We start from the raw sequence: 14,704 nt of genomic DNA on the forward strand, positions 1-14,704 counted from the left end.
CTAACCCCCCCGTCTGTCTTCAAATAGGTCAAACTGATCGTCTGCGGCACTGCATTCTAATGAATCCTCAGTGTTTCATCAAATCTGTTCAGTGCTTACTGAATCATCTAAGGACGATTGTAATTTAACACATGAATTTATGACATCTTGCAAGCTTTTTACATATGAAAATTACATTCAGTATCCCTTAAAATTATATCAATGTCACCTCTCGCTGCTGTCAGGCTATTACTGACAACGAGATGACTTCATACATCTAGATATATTTGTACTGTATCTGAAGCCAATAGGGTTCGCGAAAAAATATCAAGCAACAGATAATCCGAACGATCAAGAGTTTGATCAAAGGTTACAGTAAAAAATCCCAGCAGCACGCGCCAACGTGTCACTGGACCTCGTCCATTAAGGTACGCTTGCATGCCTGCTGTCATATGTTATAGATTATGGAAAATGTCAGCTCACTACCTGTCTGATTTCAGACTCTGCCTGGTTTCATAAGTAGATCGCACATACATCTTGCTGTGTGACAGTTTTATAAAAGTATGGAACATGGGTTTTTAAAATGTGACAAATTAATTTACACATAGGTGATCAAAAATATAACATTCACAGTGCAATTAATCTGTAGTTGCTACCACATCCATTCATTTGATTTGCAGAAGCTGTAACATTAACCTGTTTAAGCCACGGGCATGCTGAAAAGAGAGAACATTTGATTGCATTATTAATCGATGGAAACTGTAATCAGTATAGTCTTTTTACAGTTGTTTGTTACCAAGCAATTATCATGGTAATGTAAAACACTTGTACTGTCATTGTTTCCCTTAACGTACAGCCCATTCTGCTAGAAATATTCATTATAAAGATATGATGCAGGCAAGTCGACAAACAGTTTTGGTGGTAATTTTCTGTCTGTCACTCTCAACATACTGTCATACATTCATACATTATGTCTTAGGCCTCGTGAACTGCTCACTTGAGTAAAATTGAAACATATGTTACAGAAGAGGGGGATTCAGGTTGAGTGGCTGATTTATATGGGGTTTTCAGTCGCTTATGCCGATTTAATATCTACATATATATAAATAAAATTATACCATCATTACATTGTATTATATTCACATATGTAGTAGATATGACATGAAATTTCACCTTCCTTAATATAAAACGCCACTCAATCAATCCTCTTATATTTTCATAATTAGTCTGGACAGCAAAGAACACCGATAATGTTATATATGTATTCAATGTGTTTTAATTTTTTAGCAATGCATTTGAGGAAAAATGAGGATAGAAACAATGTTACAGTTGAATTCAGAAGTTTTCATACACCTTAGCCAAATACATTTAAACTCAGTTTTTCACAATTCCTGACATTTAATCGTAGAAACATTCCCTGTTTTAGGTCAGTTAGGATCACTACTTTATTTTAAGAATGTGAAATGTCAGAATAATAGTAGAGAGAATTATTTATTTCAGTTTTTAGTGTGAGTCAGAGGTTTACATACACTTTGTTAGTATTTGGTAGCATTGCCTTTAAATTGTTTAACTTGGGTCAAACTTTTTGGGTACCCTTCCACAAGATTCTCACAATAAGTCGCTGGAATTTTGGCCCATTCCTCCAGACAGAACTGGTGTAACTGAGTCAGGTTTGTAGGCCTCCTTGCTCGCACACATTTTTTCGGTTCTGTCCACAAATTTTCCATCGGATTGAGGTCAAGGCTTTGTGATGGCCACTCCAAAACCTTGACTTTGTTGTGTTTAAGCCATTTTCCACAATTTTGGAGGTATGTTTGGGGTCATTGTCCATTTGGAAGACCCATTTGCGACCATGCTTTAACTTTCTGGCTGATGTCTTGAGATGTTGCTTCAATATATCCACAGAATTTTCCTTCCTCATGATGCCATCTATTTTGTGAAGTGCACCAGTCCCTCCTGCAGCAAAACACCCCCACAACATGATGCTGCCACCCCCATGCTTCACAGTTGTGATGGTGTTCTTCGGCTTGCAAGCCTCACCCATTTTCCTCCAAACATAATGATGGCCATTATGGCCAAACAGTTACATTTTTGTTTCATCAGACCAGAGGACATTTCTTCAGAAAGTAAGATCTTTGTCCCCATGTGCACTTGCAAACTGTAGTCTATCTTTTTTATGGCGGTTTTAGAGCATTGGCTTCTTCCTTGCTGAGCAGCCTTACAGGTTATATCGATATAGGACTCGTTTTACTGTGGATATAGATACTTGTCTACCTGTTTCCTCCAGCATCTTCACAAGGTCCTTTGCTGTTGTTCTGGGATTGATTTGCACTTTCGCACCAATCTATGTTCATCTCTAGGAGACAGAGTACGTCTCCTTCCTGAGCGGTATGATGGCTGCGTGGTCCCATGGTGTTTATACTTGAATACTGTTGTTTGTACAGATGAACGTGGTACCTTCAGGCATTTGGAAATTGCTCCCAAGAATGAATCAGACTTGTGGAGGTCCACAATTTTTTTTCTGAGGTCTTGGCTGATTTCTTTTGATTTTCTCATGATGTCAAGCAAAGAGGCACTGAGTTTTAAGTAGGCCTTAAAATACATTCACAGGTACACCTCTATTTTACTCCAATTATCCTATCAGAAGCTAACTGGCTAATTGCCTAAAGGCTTGACATCATTTTCTTGAATTTACAAAGCTGCTTAAAGGCACAGTTAACTTGGTGTATGTAAACTTTGACCCACTGGAATTGTGTTATAGTCAATTAAAAGTGAAACAATCTGTCTGGAAACAGTTTTTGGATAAATTACTTATGTCATGCTCAAAGTAGATGTAAACAACTTGCCAAAACTATAGTTTGCTAATATGAAATATGTGGAGTGGTTAAAAAATTAGGTTTAATATTTTCAACTAAAGTGTATGTAAATTTCTGACTTCAACTGTATACACTGCCTGGTCAAAAAAAAAAGTTGCATACTCGAATATTTCGATGGACCGCCTTTAGCTTTGATTATGGCGCACATTCGTCATGGCATTGTTTCAACAACCTTATGCAATGTCACAACATTTATTTCCATCCAGAGTTGCATAAATGTTTGGCTGAGATCTTGTATTGATGACGGGAGAGTTGAACCACTCCGTTAAGTATTTTCCAGCAAATCCTAAAGACTTTCAATGGGGTTAGGGTCAGGACTCTGTGGTGGCCAATTTATTTGTGAAAATGAATCCTTATGCAAATCTTTCACAATTTGAGCCTGATGAATCTTGGCATTGTCATCCTAAAATTTGCCTGTGCCATCAGGGAAGAAAAAAATCCATTGACAAGATAACCTGGTCATTCAGTACATTCAGGTAATTATTGCAGAATAACATTGCTGAGCCTAGACCTGACCAATTGAAGCAACCCCAGATCAAAATACTGCCTCCAGAGGCTTGTACAGTGGGCACTGTGCATGATGGGTGCATCGCTTCATGCACTTCCCTTCTTACCCCTTGGAATAGGGTAAATCTGGACTCATCAGACTACATGACCTTTTTCCATTGCTCCACAGTCCAATCTTTGTGCTCTCTAGCAAATTGAAGTCATTTTTACGATTAGCCTCACTAACAAGTGGCTTTCTTGTAGCCACACAGCTGTTTAGTCCCAATCCTGTAAATTCTCGTAGCATTGTGCATGTGGAAATGCTCTTATTTTCATTATTAAACATAGCCGTGAGTTCTACTGTCGATTTTTTACAATGTGACTTCACCAAGCGTTTAGTGATCTTTGATCACGATCATTCAAGATTTTTTTCCGACCACATTTCTTCCACGAAACTGACGGTTCACCACTATCATTCCAGGTTTAATAATGCGTTGGACAGGGGGCCTGGGTAGCCCAGCGTGTAAAGACGCTGACTACCACCCCTGGAGTCGCAAGTTCGAATCTAGGGCGTGCTGAGTGACTCCAGCCAGGTCTCCTAAGCAACCAAATTGGTCCGGTTGCAAGGGAGGGTATAGTTACACGGGGTAACCTCCTCGTGGTCGCCATAATGTGGTTCGCTCTCAGTGGGGCGCGTGGTGAGTTTTGCATGGATGCCTCGGAGAATAGTATGAAGCCTCCACACGCTATATCTCCGTGGTAATGTGCTCAACAAGCTATGTGATAAGATGAGTGGATTGACGGTCTCAGATGCGGAGGCAACTGAGGTTCGTCCTCTGCCACCTGGATTGAGGTGAGTCACTGCACCACCATGAGGACCTAGAGCGCATTGGGAATTGGGCATTCCAAATTGGGGAGAAAAAAGGGGAGAAAAAAAAATTATGCGTTGAACAATTCTTAACCCAGTTCCAGTGATTTCAGCAATCTCCTTAGTTGTTTTCTTTGCTTGATGCAGGCCAGTAATTTGCCACTCTGAAACACAGTGACATCTTTTCCACGACCACTGGATACAGCTTCCGACATGGTTGTTTAAGTAATGAGAAGCTACACACTGCATCAGTTAGGGTTAAAAGAATTGTTGCCAGCTGAAACATATTAATCATTGCAATAATGATCCAATTATAGGCTCTTAAGTATCTGCTTAATTAAATCCAAACTGCGACTTTTTTGTTGGCCAGGCAGTATATATACAGTATATACACTTACAGAGCACTTTATTAGGAACACTATACTAAAACTTGGTAGGGCCTCCCTTTGCTCTCAAAACAGCCTTAATTCTTCATGGCATGGATTCCACAAGATGTTGGAAATATTCCTTTGGGATTCTGGTCCATGTTGACATGATTGCATAATGCAATTTCTGCAGATTTGTCAGCTGCACATTCTTGCTGCAAATCTCCCGTTCTACCACATCCCAAAGATGTTCTATTGGATTCAGATCTGGTGACTGGGAAGGCCACTGAAGTGCAGTGAACTCATTGTCATGTTCATGAAACCAGTTTGAGACAACATTTGCTTTGTTACATGATGTATTATCATGCTGGAAGTAGCGATTAGAAGATGGGTAAATTGTGGCCATGAAGGGATGCACATGGTCAGCAGCAATACTCAAACAGGCCGTGGAATTCAAGCGATGATTGATTGGTATTAACAGGCCCAAAGTGTGCCAAGAAAACATTCCCCACACCATTACACCACTCCGACCAGCCTGGGCTGCATTTCCCAAAAACATTGTAAGCCTAGGTAGTAGAAACCATTGGCGCCAGTGGCCTCTACAAATAAACTTAAGCTTATGATGCTTTTGGAAACGCAGCCCTGGACTGTTGACACGAGGCAGGTTGGGTCCATGTATTCAGGCTGTTGGCGCCAAATTCTGACTCTACCATCTGTGTGCCTTAGCAGAAATCGAGATTCATCAGACCAGGATATGTTTTTCCAGTCTTCAACTGTCCAGTTTTGGTGAGCCTCTGGCACCAACAATCATGCCACTGTCGGAATCACTGTGATCACATTTTTTCCCCATTCGGATGGATGATGTAAATATTATCTGAAGGTCCTGATCCGCATCTGAATGATTTTATGCATTGCACTGCTGCCACACAATTGGCTGATTAGATAATCACATGAATATGTAGGAGTACAGGTGTTCCTAATAAAGTGCTCAGTGAGTATATATACACCTGCATATAGGTATTATTTAAATGGGGTCTGTTTTTAAAAATGACAGGTCATGTATTTACATTTTGCCCTAAAAATATTAAAAAGTGTAAACAATTTTATCACCAATTATTGATTCCTGTGGAGTTCCTTTCTAAATAGGCATTCTCTTGGAGATTCTTGCAATAGACATTTAAACTGTCTAAATGAACACTTAAACTGTTTGAAAATATATTGCTGATATATTAGTCTACTTTTACAGATACTTGCATTAGTGATTTTGTTTCCTCACTCAAGTTTAATGTTCAAGGTCCAGCCAAACATGTGGTCTGTAGAGAGCAGATTAGACATGTCCAAAATATTCCATCATTGGGGTTTATAATACCTGCATCTGTTAAAAGCTATCTGTTAGCATTCCCTTTCTTGTCAATGGCAGTTGCTCGACTGGTGCATGACCCCCCGGAAATACGCAATTTGAAATCTGAAATCTTTGCTCATGGGACAACAGAAATTCTAGAGCCAGTCATCTAAGCCATAAATGCCACCTGACTAATAAGTCTGTCACCACAGGAAAAGGTTTTAGAACCAGATGGTGTAGTTAAGGTTTCTACCAGCAGGGGCAAACTAAACCATGCTAACCAGTTAAACCTTCACTTCTTGGTTTGTAAGATTTTCTTTCTTTTTTTTTTTGTTTTTTTTGTGGAAAATTTTGAAGTACCAAACATTTTTTTGTGGTTGTTGTTAGATTATCTGTGTCATGCAGCAGAAAGTGTGCACACGCAACACAGCATTGTCTGTGAAGAATGGCCAGGTGTGTGGAGCTGGGGGCCCTCCACAGTATCCATTACGCTGCCCACGATGTGGAGAGCATGAAAGTTTTCAGACTGTAGCCACTCTCAGAGCTCACCTAGAGTACAGCCACCCGTTCCACACTAACCATGACATCAGCCTCCTTTACACAAGAGATCACCGTAACGTGGACCACATGGAAGGCTCCAGTTCTGACACGCATAAAGTATGTTATGCTGGCACAAATACTAACTCAAACTCAAATGGGAGAGGAGAGCACAAACTCATGTTCAATGCCGACCCGACTCCAGAATTGCGCCTTGAGCCGAAACTGACATCCCCGGAGAGGAGCATCAGTGTTGGGGCAGCATCAACTGGTGTGGGGCCCCTTTCGGCTCCAGTGGTGTCTGTGAAAAAGAGACTAGATGGGATGATGAGGACAGCCAATAACAGTATGGAGCAACGTCTTCAGCAGCTCAGCTCAGAGTTGGCTCAGACAGACACGGCCATACTGTGTGAGCGTGCTCACTCGCATCACCTGGCCCAGGAAAAAAAGGAAGTGCTGGAGCGAGAACGGGCACTCAGCAGACAGGTAGACACCGCAGTCGTGGTGATCGCCACACTGAGGCAACAGCTCAGCATCTCGGAACATGAACTGGAGAGGAGGGAACAGTGAGTGAAGACTTTAAATATAATTTAATCTTTATGAATATTACAAGCTTAGATCAGTGGTTCTTAACTGGTGTGTTGCGACCCAAAAATGGTTTGGACATATGTTTTGATAGGGCACAGCAGGAAAAAAACAATGTTAAATGCAAATAGTGCATTATTCAAAACACTGACATTTTTTGCTGTTGACATCAGATTGACCTCAGGAGGTCGAATGTTTTGTCTGCTAAAATAAGTGTATGCTTTCTGAATGTCCAAACTGCTTCTACTAGTGGCTGAAGCTAGAACTACAGTTGTGACTCGCCGAGCAAGCTTGTTTGAATGGATGTGACAGGAAACAGGTCTTATTTTCAGAATCATATTAATTACATTAATATTCTCTTTACCCAAACTTCAAACCTAACTCTAACAGCAAAACTTGAGAACCCCTACTCTAGACTGACACTTAGTTGATGTGTGGATGTTTAATTTTCAAAAAGCCATTCTTCAGTAACCTTCTTCTGTTTGCAGGGAAGTCATTACCATTCAGAAATTTCTGGAAGCAGCGGCACAGCATGAGTTATGCGGGAAGGTTCGTTTGCGACGGTTCATTGAGGGCCTCCTGCGGCGGATTTCGCTGGCCGAGAGACTACTGGAATATTATCAGAGCGTCCCCCACAGGCATTGTTGCACAGCTCACCCTGTATGTCACCAAAACTCTCATTAAAATACTACGTGGGCTGTGTAGCCATATACAGCCAACTTTTATTTCCTCTTAGAATATACCAAATAAAAAGATATTTCCATAGATAATGAATAGGCTTGGGATCGATGCTTTTTTACGCATCAATAATCTGAAGATTTTCCTGATGATTATCAATATATATCTGGATTTGTTTTTTCAGATATAAATAGGGCTACACGTTGCACAATAATTTTTGTCTTTTCAAACATATTTCTCAACACAACTTTGGTAAAGTGTGAGGGGCAGGGTAAATTAAAGGGGGTCACACACTGGACGTGTCTGGCAGACCACGGCGCATTTTAATTATTTTCTACGATGGTACACACACACTGCCAATGCTCAGCGTCAAAATTCTGCAGCACAACGGGGCACGGCTTGCATAGTTTTCCATTAAATTCGACCCAAATCATTATCAAATGACATTATATTATTTACTCTTGTCATCACTGGATGATATATTGTGTATGTGTGTATATATATATATATATATATATATATATATATATATATATATATATATATATACACGCGGAGAGTAGCATGAGCCTCCACATGCTGGGAGTCTCCACGGTGTCATGCACAATGAGCCACGTGATAAAATGCACGGATTGACTGTCTCAGAAGCGGAGGCAACTGAGACTTGTCCTCTGCCACCTGGATTGAGGTGATTAACCGCGCCACCACGAGGACCTACTAAGTCGTGGGAATTGGGCATTCCAAATTGGGGAGAAAAGGGGATAAAAATTTAAAATAAAATAACTACAATGCTACTTTCTCACTAGAAATGGAATCAATGTTTTATACACAAACTGGCTATCAACTGCATCTTCGGCCACCATTTTATTTCTGTAGTTCAACTGCTGGATATATCTATTCTGCCTTCCCAAATCGATCAGATGAGGGTATCTCAGTAGACAGGATGTGACAAGAACACTGGATTCGGACGTGCTTGGGTCCCTTCCTACCTCCTTATACAGCCTCTGGAGGCAGAATTTTCCTGGTTAAAGATGCAGCCATGGTGTGCAATACCTGCGCCTTTCCTACCCACAATAGTAAATGTTATATCACCCCCTTGTGGTCTCCTAACGCTATTACACCAGAGTGTTAAACAGAAGGCCAACTGAGTGAATTGGAATGCACACATATTAAGCTTTTAATTTAAATGTAGGCTAATTTTAATATATTGACGCCTCAAAAATATATCCATAAAATAACGTGCCGATCAATAATCAATTTATTGATATTTTATGTCATCCCTCATAATGAATCATCTGACTTGGCCCATGTAAAGTATTTTTTAAGATTTCTATGACTAAAGGTGCACTCAGTAATGTTTTGTTTGTTCCGCTGGCCGATATGACAGTTGTATTGCACTTATACTGACACCTAGGGGCAAGGAGGCAGCATCCCACACAAAAGCAGAAATATTCAGATACCTATGCCATTGTAAAAATGCACTATTCACTATATGTGAGTGAAAGCGTCCAAGATAAAGTAGTATTCAGCTGGTCATGTGAAAATGTTAAAGTGCACCTTTAACTTTTAGAATATTTAAGAAATATGTCAGCCATGTGCATGTTTACTGTAACTTTATTATCATTATTCTAGGTGCCCATGTCACCTGAGCTTGGTCCGCAGAGAATAACCCAAAGCAGGTACTGCAGCATTGGTTTTATTTTAAGAGGAAAAATCATGTCAAGCCAATAATAAGTAATTTAGCTTTCTGTTCATGCAGCCTTTTAATTTCATGCTTTCTGTACTTTGACAAATGTCATGTCCTCACTTGATTCAGGACACTTGATTCAGTGTCCTGTAACAGACAGGCTGTCCACTGTTACTAATTCATTTGATTCTATCAAGACAGAGGAATATCATGTTGCCCTCTGCCATCAGGAATGATTGTCCTACTGTGTGGTCTTCTTTTCCTTTATTTTGTCTTAAAGGTGCAATATGTAATATTTGTACTGTACTAAATCATAAAATGACCATAATATGTCATTAGAGATTTGGGAAACATGCTAAGTTGAAATACTGGCTTCTCCGATAACAATGCTACAGCCAGTATATTCTACTTCGAAGTTTCCATTCCGGGCCGGAAATTTTGTTTATGTTTTGGCCTGTGCGATCCTGCCCACTGCCCACTCACCAATAGTATTTTGACACTGCTGGGTTGCCAGATTTGAACAAGTTTGCAGGCAAACAACACTGCGTGCTGCAGCCATGGAAGCCAGCAAACTAACTGGATCAGAGATAACAGATTCCACCTGACGTAAAAAGCCTCGCCATCTGTCTAAAACCACCATGACCAGAGGCTTACTAAAATAAGGATAAATATTGGAGATGCCTTTGGAAGATGGAGACAGCTTAAAGCCCAGGAATCCTTTAAAACGGATGCTGAGTTGGCTAATTTGCGTGTCAACATTCTGGCAACCTGCATGAGCTTCGAGTCTGGGGCGAGGCAGACAACTCTCCAATATTCTGAATTTGGACTGCAGTACCCATTTCAAACGCTTGTTGTCAATCTTACATATAGCACCTTTAAAGGTATAGTTCACCCAAAAATGAAAATTCTCTCATCATTTACTCACCCTAATGCCATCCTAGATGTGTATGACTTTCTTTCTTCTGCTGAACACAAACAAAGATTTTTAGAAGAATATTTCAGCTCTGTAGGTCCATACAATGCAACTGAATGGTGACCAGAACTTTGAAGGTCCAAAAAGCACATAAAATCAGCATAAAAATAATCCATACAACTCCAGTGGTTTTAATCCATGTCTCCAGAAGCGATATGGTAAGTGTGTGTGAGAAACAGGTAATTATTTAATTCCTTTTTTACTATACATTTTCCTCCCTGCCCAGTAGGTGGCGATATATGCACAGAGAATGTGAATCACCAAAAACAAAAGAAGAAGAATGTGAATGTGAATGTGGAGATTTATAGTTAAAAAATAAAATAAAAAAAAAATACTTTTTGGGTGAACTGTCCCTTTAGTGTGTGTGTGTGTGTGTGTGTGTGTGAAAATTAAATGTGTTTAATATTGGTGCATACAGTATGTGTGGTGGATGGTGGAGAATATCTTTTGTCTCTCATCTTATTTTGCTGATATTTGGCAACAGGTCTTCAGGAGAGTATTTTGAGCAAGATGAGAAGCAGCAGCTACATGGTCAGTCTGGATGGGGACTGTCCAAAGCAACTGCGGGCAGACTGGGTTATGAGAGCTGGCACCAGTGGAGGAGGTCAGATGGGTATGAGGTTTAGGGACAGAGCAAATAGCAATGAATGTAAATGCAAATACAATTGATTCAATTAATATATTCAGTATATTAACAAATATAAGTAAATATAATTAAAAGAAAAAAACTAGTTAATAACCTCCTTTTAAAACTCCCCTACACAGATGTTTTGCAAGACTTCAAGGTACTGGTCTTGTTTATTCACCAGTGTCAGCTAGAAACAGTTTTGTTTTTAGACACATATACAACGATGTTTAATGGCAGATGGCAAATTAGTACTTTGATACTTATTTGATTCTGGAACATGATTATAATCCATCTGTTAAGTATATTAAAGGAATAGTTTACCATAAAAAGGAAATTCTGTCATCATTTACTCACCCTCCACCAATATGTCCTTCCAAACCTATATCATTTTCTTTCTTCCGTGGAACACAAAAGAAGTCATTGCAGAATGTCCAAGCTGCTCTTTTCCATACAATGAGAGTGAATGGTGACCGCAGCTGTCAAGCTAGATTACTTTTATGATGCTTTAGGGGCTTTTTTGTTCGTTTTGGAACTTGAAACCCTGGTCCCTATCCACTTTCATTGTATGTAAAAGGGCGCCTCAGATATTCTGCTAAACTTCTGCTTTGGTGTTTCTAGGAAGAAAGAAAGTCGTACAGGTTTTGGAATGACATGAGGGTAAGGAAATGATGACAGAATCTTCATTTTAGGGTGAACTATTCCTTTAATAATAAAATTACACATTGGCTGTAGGGTGGACACATGGTGAAACAGCCCTCTTATTCAAGTAGATATAGCTTCTGTATTGCTATGGGTTGGTTACACAAAGAGGATCTGTTACCTAGTAAGAAATGTTATGTGCTTGATTTCTAAAAAATACTACTGTTCAGGACAATGAATGAAGTTAAATTACCTAAATGGAGGCTGAAACGAAACCTGCGTTGCACAGGCCAGAAGTTATGCCACTTTAAGTTTGTTGTTTGTTTACAAACTTTCTCTCATTGAAAATGCACTGTTATAGATAGAAAAAAGAATGTAGCAAATATCTAAACAACTTACTTGGGTCTTTTTTTTTCTTTTTTTTTTTTTTTTTTGAAGGTACTGTTGTGTGTTTTAAATAGTGGTGCTACTCTTTAAGGGATATATGTTTCTCTGCTTAGGTTAGCTAGCCTCATTTGACCTTTAAAAGAGTAGTGAAAAGGAAACATTAAAGGGGTCATGACATGAGGAAACAAAATGACCTTGATCTTTTGACATTTAAGCATTCATTTTACTATAAAAACATACTGTAAGTTTAAAAACTCAAAACTTCCTTCTCGCTGCAAAAAGAGAATTTGTTTAAACAAAGCTGCCAAAACGACTCAGTCTTTACTTCCTCCACATTATGATGTCACACTGTGGTAGACATTTGCATCTGACTGCCTCCACGACAACATATCAATGGCATCAACTTCACCTGATCACTTCCACAGCCCGCCCAGCAGCGGTGAGCAGTGAGATGGCATGTAGAGAGAGCAGATCAGTCAAGAGCAGATAGCCAATCATAACAGTGGGCGTTTACTGTCAAGTCTTAAAGGAGCAGCAGCACCAAAACTGAGTGTTTCTGACAGAGGGTCAGAATGAGGGTGAAAAATGATCATGTTTTACAAATATATGACTGTTTTTTTTTTTTGTTTTTTGTGAAAAAAACTTTACTAATATTATAAGCGAGCCTTAAGGAACATTTTAAAATAATAAAAAAGACGTGTCATTACCCCTTTAATAGAGAATGTCAAGTTGAATTCTCGTTTTAAAACATGCAGCTAATGGAAGGCATTCATTTGACTTGTCCCTCCTTTTCTTTAAAAAAAAGCACAAATCTGGGTTATAGTGAGACACTTACAATGGAAGTGAATGGGGCAAATCTGTAAACATTAAAATACCCACTATTCCAAAAGTATAGCCACAAGACATAAACAGTATGCTTGTTGCTTGTATGCTATGCTTTGTTATATCCAATTTTACAAACTGAGTTGTAAAATTTAAATAGTGTTTTGAGTTTTAACAGAAGAATTAAAGTGCTTTTATAAAATGTATAAGCTTCACATTTCTGCCTTTAAACCCTCAAAAATTGGCCCCATTCACTTCCATTGTAAGTGCCTCACTGTAACCTTGATTGTTTTGTGGTAATCAACATTATGCCACAAATGATGTCGATTGCGCTTAACTTGTATTGGACCAGATATATTCCAATATATAACAGTATTGTGCTGGTTTTACTTCATTTGTAGGTCTGTTACTCATAGTTACCATAAAAATAGTTTCCATCTTACCTGTTTTGACTTGCAGAAGATTGGCAGTTCATTGGTCCAAAATTCTTACATTCAAGTCGAATATGTGTGATATGTTTAGCCTTCAAACCGCAGGAGAAATTCCAGCCTGCAGCAATCATTTAAAAGTACCCCAATTCCACAGGAAAACTGCAGACTCGGCAAACCTGTCTTCTGTCATCAAAATTAAATTCATGTTCTGGTTTAAACTAACTTGAGCCCTATCAACTTGCATCTGTTGATTACCACAGAAAATTATTTACATTCGTACCTTAGTTTGTAAAAAATAAATGAAAGTTGTGTGTGTACAGTAATGCACTTAATCCATTTGAAAACAATTCTGAGAATAGGACTACACTTTGATTTATGTACTTACCAATGCACTGATGTCAAAGGTACACTTATATAAATACTGACATAAGATATAATGTTAAAAATATAAGATTTAATTATTTTATTATTGGTGGAACAGGGTAGTGCTTTTGGTTGAGTGTGGTGCGGTAAGGCCCGGAAGTCTATGAGAGACATGATTGGGTAGACCTGAGCCCTGATGTAGCTGTTCATATGAACATTAAAAAAAAGTGCCACTTGGATTTTCAGTTTTGAGCAGAAAGTTGTGTCTGTACCAATGCAAAGATGTTGGTAAAAAATGACTAGTTTAATTCTTCTTGATACAGTATCTTTATTTGTGATGTTATGTTAAGTGATGGCAATGTCATCCAAATTATTCTGTGCTCAGTTCTGACACTGTGATTAAGAACTTTTTTGTCTTTTGTGGTTCCTTCATGTTTTTGTATCACTAGTTAAGTTTACTTAGAAAGGAGATCTAAAGTAGTGCTTTGTAAGCATGTGGTAGTTTACATCCATCAGTATTTTATTGTGAGCATGCTATGATTCATTATCCAGTGGCTTGTGCAATATGTGAAAATATTTTCATGATGGTTGGAAAAGATAGAACACTGTTGTGTAGGAACAGTTTGGAAGCAGGTGTTGTGTGGCTCAGCGTAATTCAAATAGGCATTTTTTATTTTTGTGATTATTATTAGGGGTCAGAGCAACAAAGCATGGAACCCTATATGGTGTTTGTCTTAAAAATGACGTCAGAGACCGTAAATCGCAGAGATCCCAAGCTTAGATATCCTATTGTTTTAAACTCCTCCAATTTACTGTATTTGTCTGTGAAATTTGGTATCATCTAGAGACACATCTTAGAAACAGTTATCAAAAGAATTTTGATTTATTTACCAGTAATCATTTGGCAGATATGGGCCAATATATTTTTGGTTGTGACACCTAAAGGGATAGTTCACCCAAAAATTAAAATCATCATTTACTCACCCTCATGCATCCCAGATGTGTATGACTTTCTTTCTTCTGCAGAACACAAATGAAGATTTTTAGAAGAATATTTC

At 38.8% G+C, this 14,704-nt stretch overlaps 1 protein-coding gene across 2 annotated transcripts; it reads left to right on the forward strand.

The window, feature by feature from the left end:
• The first annotated feature begins 86 nt into the window (after positions 1–86).
• LOC127454876 (protein ZNF365-like) lies at positions 87–11,346 on the forward strand. 2 transcript variants are annotated; one of them, XM_051722367.1, is made up of 5 exons: positions 87–407; positions 6,304–7,019; positions 7,527–7,698; positions 9,349–9,395; positions 10,861–11,346. In XM_051722367.1, exons 2-5 carry the CDS (start codon positions 6,316–6,318, stop codon positions 11,000–11,002), a joined length of 1,065 nt encoding a protein of 354 aa, XP_051578327.1. In that variant the 5' UTR covers positions 87–407; positions 6,304–6,315; the 3' UTR covers positions 11,003–11,346. The 2 variants fall into 2 exon arrangements, with proteins under 2 accessions (XP_051578327.1, XP_051578328.1); XM_051722368.1 differs by lacking the exon at positions 9,349–9,395 and having other exon boundaries at positions 10,861–11,010.
• Positions 11,347–14,704: the final 3,358 nt, after the last annotated feature.

Source organism: Myxocyprinus asiaticus, chromosome 17 (assembly GCF_019703515.2).
Source record: "Myxocyprinus asiaticus isolate MX2 ecotype Aquarium Trade chromosome 17, UBuf_Myxa_2, whole genome shotgun sequence".
Classification (NCBI taxonomy): Eukaryota; Metazoa; Chordata; class Actinopteri; order Cypriniformes; family Catostomidae; genus Myxocyprinus; species Myxocyprinus asiaticus.

Coding starts and splice junctions, on each gene's coding strand:
- LOC127454876 (XM_051722367.1), top strand. CDS start 6,316: ATGCAGCAGAAAGTGTGCACACGCAACACAGCATTGTCTGTGAAGAAT. Junction 7,020..7,526: donor GAACTGGAGAGGAGGGAACA/GTGAGTGAAGAC, acceptor TTCTGTTTGCAG/GGAAGTCATTACCATTCAGA. Junction 7,699..9,348: donor ATTGTTGCACAGCTCACCCT/GTATGTCACCAA, acceptor TCATTATTCTAG/GTGCCCATGTCACCTGAGCT.